The 20732-nt window shown below is 45.5% G+C and overlaps 2 protein-coding genes across 2 annotated transcripts in view; one reads left to right on the top strand and one right to left on the bottom strand.

The window, feature by feature from the left end:
• Positions 1-299: 299 nt before the first annotated feature.
• Positions 300-7492, bottom strand: myl2b (myosin, light chain 2b, regulatory, cardiac, slow). The gene is made up of 7 exons (XM_012817773.2): positions 7420-7492; positions 5634-5723; positions 2801-2876; positions 1776-1880; positions 1211-1289; positions 1055-1103; positions 300-470 (listed from the first exon to the last, which is right to left on the bottom strand). Exons 1-7 carry the CDS (start codon positions 7486-7488, stop codon positions 366-368), a joined length of 573 nt encoding a protein of 190 aa, XP_012673227.2. The 5' UTR covers positions 7489-7492; the 3' UTR covers positions 300-365.
• Positions 7493-12873: 5381 nt separating this feature from the next.
• cux2b (cut-like homeobox 2b) overlaps positions 12874-20732 on the top strand; it is a 191542-nt gene continuing 183683 nt past the window's right edge. Inside the window, exon 1 of the mRNA XM_042708115.1 lies at positions 12874-13280. Coding sequence (XP_042564049.1) covers positions 13218-13280 — 63 coding nt within the window. The 5' untranslated portion in view covers positions 12874-13217. The remainder of the gene's footprint in view (positions 13281-20732) is intronic.

The raw sequence follows: 20732 nt of genomic DNA, 5'->3' as shown, positions 1-20732 counted from the left end.
GATTATTTGAAATTTGAATCCATTTATTGGATTTGTTTTATAATAACACAGCTCAATTCAAAGACAAAGAATGACATACTTGTAAAGGAATAGTCATCATGATCAGAAATTGTGAATTATACCATGGTCATTTTTAGAGTAGCATGTTTTTCTCTCTTTGTCAACATCAGAGAAAGAGTTGGGTGCTGAGTAAGACAGAGGCGTAGATAACAGATGAGAATGTGTTAATTCCTGATTTTTCTGTTCCCCGTGTGTGGTGATGTGTTCATTCCTGATCTTTCTCTTCTTTCTCTTCGCCGTGTGTGATAATGTGTTCATTCCTGATCTTTCTCTTCGCCGTGTGTGTGTGTGTGATGATGATGTGTTCATTCCTGATCTTTCTCTTCGCCGTGTGTGATGATGTGGACCAGGTTGTTGTAGTCCAGGTTGCCCGCCACATCAGGGGGAAAGGCAGCAAACATCTGCTCCAACTACAGACCACAGACAAGGGAGATAAACAAACAAACAAACAACTCGTGCTCCGAGTGGGAAAAACACCAAAACACTCCTCCCAAAGCAAACGCAAGTGCAGAACTGATTTAAATTGACTGATTTTGCTGATTTAAATTTTTCTGATTTTGCTGATTTAAATGTACTGATTTTGCTGATTTAAATTTAAATTGTTGTTATTATGTTATATGTAATTTTTTTTATCTTGTATGCCCATCTACTGCGTAGATGTTGCCTGCCGGGTCATAAGAATTTCACTGCTCTGATGTTGCTAAGATATTGGTGCATGTGACAATAAACACTTTGACTTTGACTTGACTTGAGAACTTGTGGCCAAATGCATCTTCTGCAGTTACAAACTTGCTGCAATATTTGTTCATATACCAAAAACAACCCTCACCGGTTTACAAAAAAAAAGATAAATTTGATGTAAACCCCCAGCTGAGCCTTGTAAGCTAAGTCTGTATGAGGAACCTTGTAAGCTAAGTCTGTGTATGAGGAACCTTGTAAGCTAAGTCTGTGTATGAGGAACCTTGTAAGCTAAGCCTGGTGTATGAGGACAAACCTCTTCAGGAGAGAACCGGTCTGCCTGGGTGGTCAGCATCTCAGAAACACTGGGGAGGAAGAAAGGAGAGTTTACACGTCTGCATGTATGAGATGGAATATGAGATGGAATGGACGGAGTGTTTCCGAGGGGATCACGGGATGAGATGCAACTCACAAGGATGTTTTCAAGGTCCCCTTGCCCTCTGGGTCAAAGACTTTAAAGGCATTCAATATGGTTTCCTCAGCGTCAGCACCTATGCACACGCACACGTGCACACACACACACACACACACACACAAACGCATTGAATGAGCTTGCTTCATGATCTTCTCTCTTTGTGTCCACTTTAGTACTCTCCCTCAACACTCACTATACCCCCCCTCTATCTGGCTACTCTTCTGGTCTCTGCTTCTCTACTCTACTCCTCTCACAGTGTGTGTGTGTGTGTGTTTCTGTGAAGGGCAGGACATTTCAGGCTTTGTCAGGGGTAACAACACTTCCTGAACATGCCAAATCGGGAGCCACATCAGTGATGTACTGTATGTGTGTTTGAGTCTTCATCTCCACTCTCCCTCATCTCAACAATTCCGTTAATCTCTCACCCTCTCTCTTCTTCTTGGTCTCTCTGTCCATCTCTCTTTCTTTTATTTATCACCCCATTTCTCTCTACCTCTCTCTCCCTATCTCTCCTCTCTCTCTCTCCCCCCCCCCCCCCCCCCCCATCTCTGTCCCACCTCACCCTTGAGTTTCTCCCCAAACATGGTGAGGAAGACGGTGAAGTTGATTGGCCCCGGAGCCTCCTTGAGCATCTCGTCGATCTCCTCTTGCTTGACGTTCACACGGCCTGGCAGGGGGAGGACATGGCAAACACAAGGCCTCTAAAACAGGAGAGCACAGCACAGCCACTTGCACCACACAATCAACAAATATAACAAAGACATGCACAAGCTGTGGGTGAGGGTGGCAGTCGGTCGTTTGGATGGCACACAGTCATATTACAACCCAGCTCAGCTCATCTCATATTATTAAGAATGGTCCTCAGAAAGTTGCAACAAGTTGATTTGAATGGGCCACCCCAACGTGTGGGGGTGTGATATGCAGCGGGGGGCTCTTGTTTCGTCCTGAAGGGATTTATTTTCCGATACTGACCGCCAGGCTATACATTATCCCGCTTATTATATGATTACTTGCCAAAACAATAAAAGACATTCCTCCAAAATACCTATTTCTAAAGAGTTTGTTGCTGTTTCGTGACTTTCGCAGAGAAAAAAATTGTTATTCACGCAAATATAACCATAAAGTTTCAGGTGTTGCATAGCAACCTATTGCTGACTTCAAGTTACAATGAATATCCGTAACGTTAAATGACCGGACTACTTGCGGAATAATATGAATGATGTGATTTAGAAACACAAAACCAGTTGTCATTTTTTTGCAACGATCATTATAAAAAAATATTAGACCTGGGGTGGCCCATTTCAATCAATAGAACTTTTTGTAACATTCTGAGGACAAATCAGCTTCGCATTAGGGTCCTGTTCGTCCTGCTGCGATTTATTTTCCTGTACTAACCGGTGGACTATACATTATACATAACACATAACACACCCCCAGACCTGGAGACCTGCATTAATATGAACTCATCTACATGCCTCCATGTCTGGATGTTGTGTTTTTCCTTTATGTTCAGTGAGGTATACAGTATGTGTGCCTGTGTGCATCACTGAGAGGAGCAGTGGCAGACTGAAGCGGTAGGTGACCCACCGAGAGCTGCGAAGGTGTCTCTCAGGTCGTTCTTATCTATGAAGCCGTCCCTGTTCTGGTCCATGATGGTGAACGCCTGGAGAGAGACGGAGGAGAAGAGAGGGAAAGGAGGTGAGAGAGGGAAGGGAAGAGAGGTAGGGTAGGACAGAGAGAGGGAGGGGAGGAGAGAGAGAGGGAGGGAAAAAGAGAGATGAGAAGAGAGAGAGTGAAGGGAGGAAAGAGAGATGGGGTCAAAGACCATGAGGGAGGGAGAAAGAGAGGAGGAAGCTCAAGAGGCCAGTGTGCCAATCCTTTAGGCTGCTCAAGGTTATGAAGACCTAAGTCAATAGCATGGTTGATTAGAATTTGCCATCTTAACACCGTGAGTTCTGCCTAACACCCATGCTCCCTTATGTCACTTGTTGTTGTTCAAAACTGAGCTGCTCTACCTTTGCACCTTAGTTTGAGTTGAGTACAGTCTTTCCCAACACTCTACCAGTGACGGTCATCAGGCTAAATGTGTGGAGCTCACAAGTAGTGAAAGTGTGTTGAAGCTGAACTAACAATCTGAGGTTCTGCATAATCATAGGCATGAACAATAGGCATTTTATGCTGAATGGTTACATTTGGTGGATACGTTTTGTTAAGTACAGTAATCCTTATGCCTTTGAGGCTCATGATATATTTCAAATACACCAATATGGTCCAGTGAAAGAATGTAAGATACAAGCATATGCTGGAGTTTCTATAGACCTAGATGTGTGTGTGTGTGTGTGTGTGTGTGTGTGAGTGTGTGTGTGTGTGTGTTGTGTGTGTTTGTGTGTGTGTGTGGCGCAGTGGCTGTGTCCTCCCTGGGATTTTATATTAAGTCCTATTTTGGCTGTGTGTGCGTTTCTCCCTGCCGTGTCTGTTCACAACCCCTCCCCTCTCATTCTAGCTGTCAGCCTCCCCTCTCCTCTGTGTGTGCGTGTGTGTGTGTTTGTGTGGATGGATGTGTGTGTGTGTGCACACAGTGTGTGTGTCTTCTCTGGGTGTTGATATGTGTGTGGCTGTGTTTATGTGTGTGCATGCTTGTGAGTGTGTATTTGTGTGTGTGTCTGTGTGTGTGTGTGTGTGTGTGTGTGTGTGTGTGTGTGTGTCCTCTGTGTGAGTGTGTGTGTGTGTGTGCATATGTGTGTGTCCTCTGTGTGAGTGTGTGTGTGTGTGTGTGCATATGTGTGTGTCCTCTGAGTGTGTGTGTGTATATGTGTGTGTCCTCTGAGTGTGTGTGTGGTATCAGTGCCAGTCTGGATCAGCCTCATGTTTATCCCGTTTGTTTTGCTCTTTCTTCCGTCGCTTTGAGTCGGGGAAGAATGTCTGTCCCTTTGCATTTTCTGCCACCGTCTCTGAGGCCTGACACTGTCTGTTCGGCGTGTAAATCAGCCCCGCTCCCTAATCGCTGCTGACACACACTCCATTATTCACCAGCACACACACCCACACACACACAGTGGCGTACCTAAGGCAGTGGTTCCCAAAGTGTGGGGCATGGAGTAATTGCAAGGCGGGTGTGGGGTGAGGGTGGAAAAATGGATCTAGAACCCTACACAACCAACTACTGGTCAACTATTTACAGCATAGTTGCCCTTTAACTGACCTATTTGGCAAGGGGTTGAGTAAGGTGGAGGAAGCGTTATCGCCTGTTGCTGACTATTTGGGCAAGAGCAAGGTAAAAGTGAATTAAAGGCACAGTGTATAGTTTTTCCTGGATCGAATAGATGAGAACCGTATAGACTCAACTTTTATATATTCCAGGTTGAACTCGATCTTCAGACATATGACATGTCTACACAAAATCTCATGAAGGTTTTCTATGGGTGACTTGTGGCGATGTCATGTAGACAAGCAGTGTGGTAAAGGGACGAAAATAAGCACGTCGCCCCCTGGTGGTAGGGTTTCCAAAGATGGGCGAAATTAATAGGATTCTCCATAGAGACGTTTTTAGAAAAAATATATCTCGGTCCACATCGAAAAAGTAAGTGGAACAATTTGGATTATTTTGATTTTTTTTTGTAAGAAGGTGATAAGGAACGACAATCACCCACTAGCCACCCCCTAGTGGCAGCGTTTATAGCGCTGGGCAAAATCAGTGGGATTCTCTATAGCTACGTTTTTAGAACCGTCTGTGTGATTACTAGTACGTCCGTGTTGTGTTTGTGTTGTGACGTACTCAATGTTTGTAATGTTGTTTATGTTAATGTTTATGTTAATGTTTATGTCTGTGAATTCGGTTTTAGTGTTCTAATTTTGAGTGTTTGGTGTTTTCCTTTTTATGTTAATGTCTACATGTAATTTTTGTTACCGATGAGGGGAAGTGTAATTTCTTAATGCCCCAGTGTGATTTTTCTTGTCTTTAAGCGTCTTTGTCCACCCTAAGTCAGTCTGACATGTCTGTGTATATAAGACCTCCTGTAGCCATCAAAGCACTCATTACCGCTTGAGCTGATATCATAGTAAGGTTATCTAAAAGGTGGGTGTCAGTTGTTTGGACAGGGGTGCAATTTCAGTGCTACAGGTGCTATTTTCCATAGATACATCCCTGCGCGCACACACACACACACATACCCACTGAAAGAGGCTGGGTGGGAGCAAACTAGTTGAAACACATAGACAAACACACCCCCACAAAATTATACACATACACACACACACAATTCTGTCTCCCTTTCATTTATCTATTTGTCAGGTTGTGTTTTGTTTGGGAAAGTGTGGAGCTGAACAATCTTCCAAATCTTTCATGCTTTCCAAGAGGGTGTGTGGTAGTGGCAGCACCCCCCCCCCTCACACACACACACACACACACACACACACACACCTCTTTGAACTCCTGGATCTGGGTCTGCTCGAACATGGAGAAGACGTTGGAGTTCGCTCCCTCCGCCCTCCTCTTGGTTTTCTTCGGCGCCTGGAGGCAGGAAAGAACCGTCAATCATCACCGTTCTCGACACCGCAGCGGTGTTCTGGGACATGTGCGACCAATTCTATGGTCTAAATTTGCCACATCCATGCAGACAAAAATAGAGTCATCCACGTCACTTCTCTGGATGCAGGATCGCTGAATTATCTCCCCTTAACAGCAGGATGCCAGTGTTAAAGGTTCCTCTCCTCACACGACTCAACACTCTGTTTAGCAAAGCCTATTCCCAGTGTATGTTTAATGACATTATATGGTCTGTCAATCTCATTAGGTTCATTTCCAGCTTCATTAGGATCATTGTGAAAGACTACCAACAGCCACAGTAGGTAAGCCTTACATATTTTAGGCTTATGGTGACACAGCACATCGACACGGCAACACACAGGCTTGTGTATGTGTATGTGTCTGTACATTCCAGAGCAGGGCATATTCTAGTGGAAATATATACGCACGCTGTGGGGGTTTATAATTAGCCTGGTGGCTCCTTTCTGGTCCTGAGCCTGTGCATCAGATATGGGATTATGTGTCTGGGCGGTGGGCTGACAGCTAGGCGCTCAGCTCCGTTTGAGTGGTAATCCCGCCAGGGCGAGGATTACGCTCAACTATTTACATTAGCGCCGCCGCAGAATCAGGCAAACAGGGCCTGGCAGCCGGCACTGTGCCATGACATCACACCCACCACCCCACCACCCCCCCAGATCCACGCGGCTCCAGACAGCTGCTGTGGGATGCTCAGTGTGGATTAGCCCTTAGCACTGTGCCAGCCCGCACAGGGAGCTGAAGGTCACATCAGCACTCTAGAACATCCACCCAGAATGTTCCAGACCAGACGTCTGTGTGGAATATTCTGGAATCCTTGTAGAATGTTTCGGAAATCCATATTCCCGAATGGTTTGCTGATAGCTCTCCAGTTCCAATGGTCTCTTTACAGATTCTCTGAAAAACCAGCCATCAATGACTTGTTTTACAGCATCAAATAAGAGAACTGTTGAGCGCTATATTCGTCTGTAAACACATAAGCCCCTCTGGGTTACACCAGCTCTTATGAATTCTCAATGTAAGATTAGAGAAAATGAGCAGATCCTGGTGTTTCTGACACTTGTGTGAAGTAGTCCTAGTTAATATTACTGTGACTTCAGTCGTGTTTTTCTGCTTCAGTGCTGGGAACACTGAAAACACACTTATTCTCTAGGGTTATTTATCTCTGTGACGGCTTCAGACAAAAACAAACCCTGTTCTATCCCTGTGCTTTTTTTTTTTATCAATCACCATTGTTTTATTTTCCATTCAAGTGAACAAACACAACACGCATGCCATCACAGCGGGGTCGATACCATGACCAGGGAGACAATCGCTGCATTCAGCCCGGCATTCTTTATCAACCCAGAACAGGCTCTACCTCAGAACAGGCTCTACCTCAGAACAGGCTCACCTCAGAACAAGCTCTACCTCAGAAGAGGCTCACCTCAGAACAAGCTCTACCTCAGAAGAGGCTCACCTCAGAACAAGCTCTACCTTAGAAGAGGCATTGTGCCGTTCCATCCCTCCTATATAAGCATCATACCTAAAAGCTCCCCTACATCTCACAAGCCTGTGTGCGTGTGTGTGTGTGTGTGTGTGTGTGTGTGCATGCGTGTGTGTGTGTGTCTGGACCATGCATGAATGCGGGCAGCAGAGCACTCACCATGACTGGAGCTGGAACAGTGTGGGACAAAGAGACTTGTGATGCTGGGAGAGTCCGGGGTCCAGGCATGGGGGCATTAGACAGGGGGCATTTTATACCCCCTCTGCCCCGCTCTGTAGCTCTGCCTCCCACCCGTGCTATGAATAGCCCTCTCCATCTTTAGGCAGGGGCACCTCCAGGTACAGCTCTCCATGGCCCAGACTTCACCTCCCACCCATTGTCAGAGGCCGGCCCTAATGGGGTTCTAGAATTGCGGGCCAAGGTTCTAACACAACAGCTGGGACTCGGCCACTGGAATGGGGCTGGGTCATCCCCTGACGGACAGACCCACTGGCTTTTACATCAGGGACAGACCCACTTGCTGCATTCCATCTCTGGCCCCCATTGCGTGGCATTGTGTGATCTCTGGAGGACATGAAAGAGAGAGAGAGAGAGAGAGAGAGAGAGAGAGAGAGAGAGAGAGAGAGAGCAGTAGTGATGAGAGGCAGTCAGTCACAGGGAGCCCGGTCACAATAGGCCAGTGGAAGGGAAGAATAAAGGGAATCAACACTGCCCCTAGTGGCAGTGGGGGCACTGGGCAGCTCAGTCTCTCCTAAGACGAGCACTAATATGTCACTGTCTCATTGTGTTTGCACACAATGGGGATTCTCTTCTGAGCTGATTATTAGTGCGCGCCACAAACCCAGCATTACTGTTTCACATGGTTAAACCCAGCGGAAAATTGCCTTGAAAATACCCGGCAGTGTGTGTTAAACCATCAGGTAAATATCCTTGCACAGCATGGCTTGTGAAAATGAGAAATAAATTGTATGTTGCTGTAAAGTGCCGACACATTGTATTGTATTTATTGTATGTGTGATACAGAGTGTATTGAGTGAAGGAAGAGGCTCGTTTGAAAGGAGAGAGCAACACAGATTTCCTTAAGGGCTGAAGGGAGACGCGTCCTCTTGCAGATAACCTTACTGATAAGACAGCAATGCCCCCCCCCCCCCCCCCCGGCCAAGTGACCGCTACGAAGACATGAGGCCTGAGGAGAGAAGGGGGATTGCATTTCAAAGCCCACCAGAAGACAGATCCCCGTCTCCTAAAGGTGTGTTTCATCACTCTGTCTCACACCCCTTTTGCGTGCTCCAGCTCAAAGACCATGGTGGCCTTACGTCAGATTCCCGTTCCACCATTAGAAGCGATAAGTCCAAAATGAGGCGTCAGACCAGCGGCAGATCAGACGGTCCTCCGTCCTCCGACCTCTTTAGACCTTCAGGCTCATCCTTCGTCTTAGCTCAGGAGAAATTAGAGCATGACAGCGACAACCGTCTTTCCGATGATGTTAAATATGAGGAGCATGCCATAGGATTAGCATGTTTATAACGGGGAGAAGCCATTGTCCACACTCACCGCGTTCCCCCAGCCCCTGATTAGCACTCGAAAATAGACACTGACTGAAGCATCACACTAATGGGTCACCCTTCATATTACACAGCCCTTATTATACAGTAACTACACTGTGTACTTTGTCAATCACTGAGTAATCATCAGCAATAGCATGCTGACTTATATTTACATGTATTAGGGTTGGGGCTGGGTTAGCATCAGGGAAGTGTGAGTGTGTTTCTACACAATATGAATTAGTGTGTTATTACAACACATCACACACAACACTATAATGGCAGTGGGAAAATCTACAGTTTGTTCTGGAACATCCATAGGAGCCCTCTTCTTTACATTACTTCTGTATGTTTCCTCGTTCAGCCCTTCAGCAGGAGAGTTTTGAACATTCTAATAAAAGAATGTGTTCATCAACAATGTGAGATTCTAAAGTTCCACGTTATATTATTCAATGGACCCAGACATTCTTTAGAACGTTCGTTCTACAACATTCTAAACACACCAGTGTGGTGGTACCTGCTGAAGGGTTAGTTTGGTGGGACCAGTCATATCTGTGTGTTTGTGTAACTTTGACAGTCACTGTGTAAACTAGTGTGCCTCGGTAGGGACAGTTCAGATCCTATCCCACCGCTTTTGTGTCCTTGTTGATCAGACAGAAAAAACTTCCTTTGTCAGCCACCTGGTGGCGCTCAGAACCTGCGCAGCATCTCACAGATCTCAGCGATACAACCTGCACCTCACCTGACCAACACCAGAATATTGCTGGAAGTGTCGGAATGCACTGAAACATCATTTCAGATAATAGGGTCTTTTGAAATCTTAAATATGCAAACTGTCTATGCAGTGATGTTTGTGTTTCCAGGGAAGGCAACACCATCAAGAAATAGCATGCAGCCCATGGATTGGAGAAATACTAACAGTATCATTTGACCCCATTTTTCCTGCCAGATGTAATGTGGACAGTTCACTGATGGTGACCTAAACACCCGTGTGAGGTCATGCATTACCTGAGTCTTCCTCTCGCATTTCAGAAAACAGCATCTTGTCTGCACTGGTACAGGACCATCTCTGAGCCTGTGCCAGCAGTTAAAGGTGCAGTACGCAATTCTGATCCCATACACTTTTTTTTTGTCAAATTAAGTGAATAGCTCCTCGTGGTCCTCCAGCTGTCTGTTCTGTGTTGACGCTCAAAAACACCGTCCTGGGCCTGTAAAACGGAAACAAACATAGAGGCTCGGACCGAGCTATAAGCAATCCCAGCCAATCAACATGGTGCTTCAGGAGGGAGGGAGGGAGGGAAGGAGGGAGGGGTGTAATTTGATTGGTTGTTGAGTTTAAATATCAACAACCTTTTTGCGAAACTACAACGTGAATTGCATCTCTAATGGCAGGGTTGGGGAGTAACTAGATACATGTAACAGAGTTACGTAATTAAATTACAAAATACTTGTAATTGTGATCCATTACAGTGACTGAGTATAAAAATATGTAATTGAATTATAGTTACTTAGTCAATTTGTTGGTCATTACAAAGGGGTTATACGTCCGAATGTATTGTTTTCGGTCAAAACCTTTAAAGCTTATATATAGAATATTGCATACATTCTGTTGCTTTGCATATTTTGGCCATGTAGACAGGCTCCACTCATTGGTGTAGTATGCACTCAAATTTGGACCGATGTTTTTGATTGGTTCACTTGATTACATTTGCACCACCTCTCATCTTCCAATCAAAATGTAATCAAAAGTGGTCACGTGTAATAAGTAACATTACTTTGATGAACTAATTAAAGCAGTTTACAGTTTGCACGTTACTTATTATATTCTTAACAGGGTAAGTAGCAATCTGTAACCTATTACATTTCAAAAGTAACGTTCCCAACCGTGTTTAATGGGCTTGTGTTCTGTCATCTGTCACCCTCCTGACCTACAGACTGACGATGGTACTAGACTTGCTCCTGACCTACAGACTGACCTACAGACTGACCATGGTACTAGTCAACAGCCTGACATTGAAAGCCATGGAGAAAAGCACTTATCATACATGATCCAGAAATGCTCAACACAACGTGTGGTTAGGCATTGTGTGAAGTCAATGAAAAAAAGGGATCATGACTGTATTGTAAACACAGTTTCATATATTGAAAGAAATAATATAGAAGCACTACACAGGGCCTCATATTGACTCTGATTTAAATTTCAAATTTGCCAAAGAGTCTTTGCCAAATAAGATCGGTTATTACTTTCTTATAAGACCCGTGGTTGTAGTTTACCCCCTCGAGCCATAAATAAAATACAATAAAAATGAGACTTTTAATAATCACCTTTTTCCTTCCCTGGGGGTTTTGCCTGGCTTGAAAACATCATATGCGGTTCTGACAGTAATGTGGTGTAATTACCTTAAAGATGAATGACTTGTGTGTTTTCAGACTTATTGTTTGCATCCCTCCATTTATGAAATCTCTCCCCAAATGAAGCTTCATTTTGGTGTCTGAGGTTAATATCTGCAATAATCCGATGAAAAGAAGCAGGAAAACAAAACCCTCCCGGGATTTCTCAAAATTCAGATCCCTTTGAAGAGCTTTTTTAGGGTAGTGTTGAGTATGCCTTTTCTAGTGTGGTAACTACTGAGGGTGATGACTAATTCACACTCAGAGTCATGAATTGTGTATGCCATTGTTTATAACCCACTAGCGTATGGCAACGGCGACTGTGTGAATCCTATGGCCATAAGCGGCTCCGGCCCCAACTGAACTCTCTCAGACTGAAGGACTACGTTGATCAGTTTGGACAGGTGATTTTACATTATAATAAGCTGCAATAACTATTATATGCCACAAGAGGGGACAAGACAGGAGGGAGACAAAGAACAAAAGAAAGCCTCCAGGTTATTTCAGGGTAGAAGTGGCCAGTTGATAACGAGAGAAGTTCAATGCCGTGCTAAATGCAAAAGATGTTCGCATTCACGTTCAAGTTCCATCACAGTAGGTGCAGATAGCCATCCGTTTGAGGACCAGTGTTCTTATGAGGATGACATTGCAGTACCCCGTTTGACCAGTTTGGCCCCTAAATCATTGCACATTCATATATTACCTGAGCCATCGCGATTATGTGTAAAATCTGTTACACCCCCAAGCCACCTAAAGCGCCACAAAACTAGTTTCAGAAAGTAGGACAGTCCATTTCCGGAGTGATCAGTCTTATTGTCTCTTACATTTTATTAGACTACATATAGAAGGTATCATGCGAGAAAGTAGGTATAGGCCTACTATATTTCAGACGGCTACTTTTGGTGACCAGAAAGACAAAACGGCAGAATATAAACAATCAATGCATTTGTATCTATCTATCTATTTATTTATCTATCTATATATAGTATGTGGGTGATTTGCATTTATTGTTTAACTAAGGGCCAAGTATTCAACAAAGCATGCGTAAGGGAGTCATTCTAGGGGTCATATTGTATCACAAATTGTTCACTATAAAATCATTCAACTCGATGACTTGTGCAAAATTATTAAGATACCACTACCCAATAGAGTCATTTCTAAAAAGGGTAGGTTTTATTTCATTTGTGTACAAATACTGTCGAGTAGCCTTTGAAATCTTCGGACTTTAAATTAACACCTGGATCAGGTGGCTTTGGAGCGTCAGTTATTTAACATAACCTATTTGAATCAAGCGAGGATGGAAATAGCTTAAAAAGTCAAACATCGTAGGCGTATTGCCTACATGAAAAATACTAAATATGCCACGTTCTACATTTGTGCGTGTGAACACTGAGAAGGTATGAGTATTAACACCAACACCTGCGCCCCATATCATATTTCCGCAAGCACTATTGAAGTTGACTAATATTTACGCATTCGGCAGAGTTGCATCTTAGTTGTTTAAAAAGAGAATACGTATCACATAGGAGTAAACATAATGGGAAATAATAGTCTGTTGGTTAAAGTTTGGCTGAAGGGCAACATTCTCAAATAAAAAACAGACCCGCTGGTCGAAATGTTTAATTTGTAAAGTATGCTAATTCGTCCGTAAGTGAACCACTGCGAATAGCATACACTGGTTAATTATTCTGTTGTTCTCCTTCCCGTTTCCAGACGATATTGATCAACCCGTTACGTCAGTATTGATAACTTTACCAAACCAAAATCAAGTGCGATTGCCCAGTTAATCTCCAGGACCAGCTCAAATGCATGGATATTCATAAAAAAAAACACGCGGATTACCATTCGCAAATATCGCCTCGTTTTCAAATACATATCCGCGTTAAGTTTGGGGTACTCTTTTATTTTCATAACATTTTTTTTTCATGTGAGGTGGGAGAGCGTCAACGCTGTTTAACGAGGGGAATCCAGCCCGTATATTTATTGTAGCCGCTGAAAAAAATCTCTTCAATATCCCCCAAGATGGCCGCCGATGTGGGATCGATGTTTCAATATTGGAAGAAATTTGATCTACGGCGGCTTCAGGTTAGTATTCTCCTTTACCTTTCTGCAGTAAATGATAACGCAAATAGTATTGTACGTGTCTGTGCAGATAAATATGTTTTTGGTGACTTTTTGGGACTGAAACAGACGGTGTTGCATTGATAGTTATTAGAAATTGATCCTCTTCAGCCTTTGTTCAGTTCAATCATTGATCAGCGCTGGAGCGACCGGAGCAGCACAGGCGCTCTGTGTTCGCTGCGCTTCAGCCGGGACCAGCCGAGGCATGATGCTTATTTTAATGCATTTTAAGACATTTTCCTCCACTTTTGGAGGGGTTTATAGGAAACGGAAACTTTTAATGCCTTTCTGAATCAGGGGCTTTGGACTTAACTTTTTGCCAGCGTAATGTTTTATTCCATTCCCGACATGATGACGGGTGATTTGAGAGCAAGTGCGGTTTGTACGGGATTGATTCAGGATGTGTTGCCATATTTACGTGTTATGTTTGAAACGGACATTATAGTTGGAATGGTTGATAAGATTATTCTGAACACTTTGATCGCTTGTGCATTAAAAAAAAGACCACGGTTGAAAGTTCTTACGCAGCCGGTCTATGTCGCTAGGCTAGCCGAGTGTATCCGAATGTTTCTGATTTAACCTAATTTAGGTTATTTGCAGATAGCATCTTTGAAGGTAGTCTTATAGCCTGCGTAATAGTAAAGGCAGGACTATGCTTAAAGGCTTCTGCGAAGCTACTTACATGCAGGCTGTAATTGCCATTAGGGCTATTCAACATCTGTCGTGATCTTGAACCTGATCTTGACTCATTAGATTGTCTACGGTCAGGTTTGCCTATTGAATATTTTTGCACATGTAGGCTAGAATGTATTAGAATGCAATCAGAGAAACCCTGTGCGTAAAAGGCTAATCTGATATATCCTTTACTCACGCGGAATTATGATACATTGACGAATAAGAAATACGTGGACTAACTTTTGTAGTTTGGGACATGAATCTCAATGCTACTGAAAATGTAGATTAAATATTGATTTATTAGCAGCGTTCTCTCAGTGAAACAATAACGCCAGTCTTTCCAAGCATCACTTTGCACAACACATAGCCTTTACCATTCTCAACTACCGCTATTGCCTCCGCGTTCATCGCTGTGTGGCACCTTGCAAAACACAACCGGTTTTGTTTCTGCCTTCCCCATCTCCGCTCCATCCGCATTGTGAGCAGTTCTCGGGCAAGGACTGTGTAATTGCATTCCCTGCTAATGTTTGTAAATCAGGCCCGGCCGTCGCAAGGGCACCGTCTCAGCCGTATGATTGATGTTCTGTAACATGGGAAATGACAAGAGCATGCCAAGCCAGGTCCCGCGGAAAAGGCTACCGAGGAGGAATCAGATCTGTTCAGGGTTGTGTGTGTGTGTGTGTGTGCGTGCGTGTGGCCGATTGTTATTCAAGCCTCCGAACGCCTTGCTACTCATGTAGTCTTGGATGCATCCGTCGCCGAGAGGAGAGCACCACCGGGTTCATTCACATTTCCCCCGAAATTAAATAGAAAGAGACAGCAAGCGTCCTTGTAACACGTTATCAGGGTTCGGAACCCTCTGCATCCGATAAAACAGTAACAGTTATGTCATGGGTACTTATCAGCAAAACCCCTTTCCTTTTTTATGAACCCTGACCGGAGGAAAAAAAAAGCATAACAGTATTTCAGCGGCTCTGTTAGGCTATGATACAATGGTCAGTAAAACCTAGTAATGTGAATGAGCAGTCATTATCACGTTGGTGTGGCCAATTTGGAAATGGACATTTCATAATTATTATGGGCTTGTTTTTTGCACAAACTAAAGCATCACATTCGGGGTGTTTTGAGATCACAAATCTCAAGTGTCTTTATCTGAGAATAAATCAAAGTAATATAATGATCGTTTGAGAGGTGGTTGTGGGTTCTGGAATTTAATAAATATTGGGTGTTTTATGTCATTTTGGAAAGTCTTCAACTAGAGCGAAACCCTTTGGACATAATTCTCACGTCGCGTTGATTGATTAGAGGCTGTTGCTTGTTTTTCTTTGTTGTTAAAACTTCAGAATCAGCAACACTTCTGGTGATGACTCTCTCTGGTGGCGGCTGCAAGCGCAGTCGAAATAAACACAAGTTGAGTTGAGTTGAGCTGAGCTGTGTTCTCAGTCTTCAGAAATACTTCATAAATCACCTGCTGCTGAAGGACAGCTTGCCTCCCCCGTACTGCTCCTGCGCCCAGATTTGTGTTTTATCTTAATAAACGCTAAATGGTTATCAATACCAACCACTGCCAACATTAGCATGATGAGCTGAAACCAGTGCTTGCATTTAGTGCCTCAGTTAATTCAAATTAAGGTAATTAAGGATATTCGGCACTGTTTTAATAGATTGCCATTTGGATGAATTTCTCCCTGGTAAAGCTATCTCTCCACGTACGGCTACCAGCTGTGATGTGATTAGAAAAGCATTGATGAGATGCAGCCGTTTTCTTATTTTTCTACATGTTTTAAAGTGCGCCCTCCTTGGAAAATGTTTGTGAAATGTCTAAATGTGCGTATACGAAGGGGTGTGTGTGCGTGCGTGTGTGTGTGTGTGTGCAAGTGTGTGTGTGTGTGTGTGTGAGTGTGTGTGTGTGTGTGTGTGTGTGTGTCTGTGTGTGTGTGTTAATGTGTGAATCACTGGGGGATGATTCTGATAACCTCGGCCCCACAGGGTCTCCACTCCAGCCCTCGGCCCCAGAGAAATCCCCACGCTCTGCCACTCTTATTATTCCGAGTCCGAACCTTCGTATATTCAACGTGATTTACTCAAATGCAGTTTGCAGTGTCGCACACAAGAAAGCAGGAGCTTTTTGTGGGCGTCCTGCGCAGTTTTTGAAATTTCCACCACCTTATGAGATCAGTCAGACCTTTGCATAAGTCTCCCAGGTGGCCGGTTAAATGTTAAATGGAAGCTGAAAGTGCCCTTGCATTCTCCAGGTGTCAGATTTAAGTATCGTAATGAGAGGGTAATTGTTTTGACTGAATTTTTATTCAGAGCCATTAGGAATATTCATTGAATTTTGCATATGGCCCGCAACCTCCCTTTTTTTGTTAATGTATGCCCTTTTGAATTACCCAAGCACGTCTAATTACTATAAAAGCCTCCGCTCTGTCTGTCACAAGCAGTCCGATTTGTGCTTCTGTCGCACCCATGCTGCCTTGGGCATCTGAAAAGCAGGCATACACACACGCACACACACACACACACACACACACACGCGCACACACACACACACACACACACACACACACACACACACACACACACACACACACACACACAGCCACAGACATTCTCTCTGTCTCTATCACACACACAAACACACTCAGACACTCACAAACATGCATGCACACACGCACACACACTCTCTGTCTCTCTCTTTCTCTCTCACACACACACACACACACACACACACTCACAGAATTTCTCTCTGTCTATCAAACACACACTCTCTCTCTCGCTCTCTCTCTCTCTCTCTCTCTCTCTCTCTCTCTCTCTCACACACAGACACACACACACACACACACTCTCTCACACACACACGCCGTGGGTAATTCAGGGAAGAGATGCGTGGCACATTCGGCAGAAACAGCAGGGCTTTGGCAAGGCCCTGGAGTTTGTGCCGAAGCTGAATAAATTGAGGGTGCAACACAGAGAGACAGCAGTGACCTCTAGGGAGAGGCCGCTGCAAAGCTGCTGGACAGCCCGGGCATGGAGCCGCGCCGTGCAGCGCCGCGCCACGCCACGCCACGCCAGGGGCCCGGGAGCCTTGTAAACAAGCCTGCTTATTAAAAACTGATTCACTGTATCACCCATAGCATACACGCTCACACCGCCACAGTGGCACAGGATAATTCCTCAGAATAGCCTGTGGAAGTGCTATGTGGAAAATTCTCCCTTTCTCATCGCTACAACCCCCCCTTGCACTGAGGAGCCCGGTCTACCTACTTGATAAAATGTTAGCGCCCCCCCCCACCCCCCCCCGTGAGGTAAGCCGCTGAAACACTTTGATTTAATTTAGCTTCTTGTGTTGTTTTCCCCTCGCGCTCTCGCCCTCTTCTCTCTCGCGTCTCTCACCTTTACGAGCTGTGGGGTGCTCAGATTGGCTCCCCCTGTGGCTGGGCTGTTGACGTTGCCTGTGAACTTGAGATGTGTCGCGACCCTCCCCCTCAATGACCCCTGACCCTCCTGACCCCCCCCCCCCCCACACACACACACACACAGACCCCGCCTGGAGCAGCCGGAGAGGGAAGCGGGAGCGAGGGGTGAGGGGCAACGATGCGTGTCAGTCGTGTGATTTATGGCTCCCTTTTGTGTGTGCTGGTCACTGAAAGAGCCCAGCGTGCAGCATCTGCCCGTGTCAGGTGATGCCCCCCCCCCCCCCCCCCCCAACTCTTTAATCTTGCTCCCCCCTTACATCATGTCATCCATATCACCACTGTCCCCATACACTGGAGCTCTTCTGGAACCTCTTAATGGAGAAAAGGCTAGTGTGAGATAATAAAAATACGAATTCAAAAGCTCCTTTAAATAGGAAATGTTGAGATGGTTGATATGTCTGGCCGCCTCCCTGGCTCGTTCTTCGAGCGGGGAGATGTGGTGATAAACTAACGGATGAAGGAGAGAAACGGGAGGACGGGAGGACCTTTTCCCCCGGTGCAGTAGTCCTCCATCACTGCAGGTCATCCTCCTAGCCCCTTGCGATGGGAATTAAAAATGAATAGAGCATCTCTATATTAGATAGAGGCCCTCCTGAGAGTCAAGCACTCCACTGCAGACACAGAGACAGAGATAGAGACAGAGACAGAGACAGAGAGACAGACACAGAGACAGACACAGAGACAGAGACAGAGATAGAGACAGAGACAGAGAGACAGAGACAGACACAGACACGGAGATAGAGACAGAGATAGAGACAGAGGCAGACACAGACAGAGAGACAGAGACAGAGATAAACACAGAGACAGACAGAGACAGACACAGACACAGAGATAGAGACAGAGACAGAGACAGACACAGAGACAGACACAGACACGGAGATAGAGACAGAGATAGAGACAGAGGCAGACACAGACAGAGAGACAGAGACAGAGATAAACACAGAGACAGACCGAGACAGAGAGACAGACACAGAGACAGACACAGACACGGAGATAGAGACAGAGACAGAGAGACAGACACAGAGACAGACACAGAGATAGACACAGAGATAGAGACAGAGACAGAGGCAGACACAGACAGAGAGACAGAGACAGAGAGACAGAGACAGACACAGAGACAGACACAGAGATAGAGACAGAGACAGAGGCAGACACAGACAGAGAGACAGAGACAGAGATAAACACAGAGACAGACAGGGACAGAGAGACAGACACAGAGATAGACACAGACACAGAGATAGAGACAGAGACAGAGACAGAGAGACAGACACAGAGACAGACACAGACACGGAGATAGAGACAGAGACAGAGACAGAGGCAGACACAGACAGAGAGACAGAGACAGAGATAAACACAGAGACAGACAGAGACAGAGAGACAGACACAGAGACAGACACAGACACAGACACGGAGATAGAGACAGACAGAGAGACAGACACAGAGACAGACACAGAGATAGACACAGACACAGAGATAGAGACAGAGACAGAGGCAGACACAGACAGAGAGACAGAGATAAACACAGAGACAGACACAGACACAGACACAGAGACGGCAGTGCAGGGATGCTGTTTGCTGACATGAAGACAGATGGAGTGCAGATGTGTGTTTCATTGAAATAAAAAGTTGAAAAGTGTGTGTGTGTGAGAGAGAGCGTTTTTATGTGTGTGTGTGTGTGTGTGTGATTATGCCCCTCTGCAAGGAGGGGAACAGAGCAGCGTGTGTGTGAAGTTTATGTGTGTGATAACACAGTAACGAAGAGCAGAGGTGTGTGTGTGTGTGTTAGTGTGTGGAGGAGAGAGATACAGAGAAAGGCTGTGAGGAGTTTTGTGTGTGTGATTACGTCCCTCTTGCACTGAGGGAACAGAGGGGCGTGTGTGTGAAGTGTGTGTGTGTGTGTGTGTGTGTGTGTGTTTGACAGTACAGAGATGGAGAGCAGAAGTGAGTGTGTGTGTGTGTGTGTGTGAGTGTGTGTGTGTGTGTGTGTGTGTGTATGTGTTATGACACGGAGAGCTGAGAGGTTGTGTGACCTTGGTTCCCACTGGCGGTAGGTTGCCTGGCCGTTGGCGCGGTAATCATTTACACCGGCCAGATGGCATTTCCGTGGGCGCCGGTAGGAAGGACAGGACAGGGGACTCCCACCAAGCGATGCCCGCCCCAAAACACAACTCTCGACCAATAGGCACGCCGCTCTGGACCTCTCAGCCAATGAGAAGCTGGCCCCAGAGGTCTCTCAGCCAGTAGGGGGCCAGCTTTGCCCCCCAGCTGACCAGAAGGCAGAGATCATTACACGTTATCAACAAAACTTCTCAATATCATCCACACTCCAAAGACTGGCATCCCTGAAAGGTTACGACTTTGATCAACTTGAAGTGAACATAACCTCCCAACTAACAGAAGTGCCCTCTTTTGCCTTATTGCTTCAGATCATGTTGTGGCCTCTACGTCACCTGGATAATAGTCTTGTGTATATAAATTAGAAACACATAAACACATAAAGCTAATAGTCTTGTGCATACAACAAATAAAGCTCAGCTCCGAAATCAGTTTAATTTTGTTAGATTATTGTATTTATTATTTTTGTGTGTGATTATTCATCAAGTCCTCTCCTGTCCTGTCCTTTAATATCACAGAGTGACACAGGGGGTTATTGTAATGTTAAGTTAATGCCCGGAGATTCCCCTCTCCTCTCTCTCTCTCTCTCTCTCTCTCTCTCTCTCTCTCTCTCTCCCTGGCAGGCTCAGTGTCGGAGCATTATTCAGTGCCCAGTTCATCTCCCCCTGCGGGCATGTGCGTTAGATCAGGAACACGAGGCCATGCCCGCTCCATGCCCGCTCCATGCCCGCTCCATGCCCGCTCCATGCCAGCACTACACTTACCCTGACTCAGGCCCCTTGCATGTCACCTCACATTCACAGGAAGTGACAACGGCACGGGCGACTGGCGCAGCCTCACCCCGCCTCTGGCCGCGAGTGCCACCACTCTCTGCCAGCCCAGCCCAGCGCAGCGCTCACTCTCTCCTCTCTTTCCTCTCTCTTCTCTCCTCTCTCCTCTCAGCTCTCTCCTCTCAGCTCTCAGCTCTGCCAGCTGCTGCTCTCTCTCCTTCCCCTGATTGGCTTCAATTGGCTGTGAAAACGGCTTGTGCTTTTCTCTCTCAACCCTCTGCCTGTTCATGCTAGGATGCCTCTGTGTGTCTCGTTCTCGTCTCCTCACGCTGCTCGTTCTCTCCTCATTCTTCTTTCCTCACGCTCCTTGTTCTCTC

Source organism: Clupea harengus, chromosome 7 (assembly GCF_900700415.2).
Source record: "Clupea harengus chromosome 7, Ch_v2.0.2, whole genome shotgun sequence".
Lineage (NCBI taxonomy): Eukaryota > Metazoa > Chordata > Actinopteri > Clupeiformes > Clupeidae > Clupea > Clupea harengus.
The sequence above is the reverse complement of the archived record's forward strand: the minus strand, read 5'-3'. Positions and strand labels throughout refer to the sequence as shown.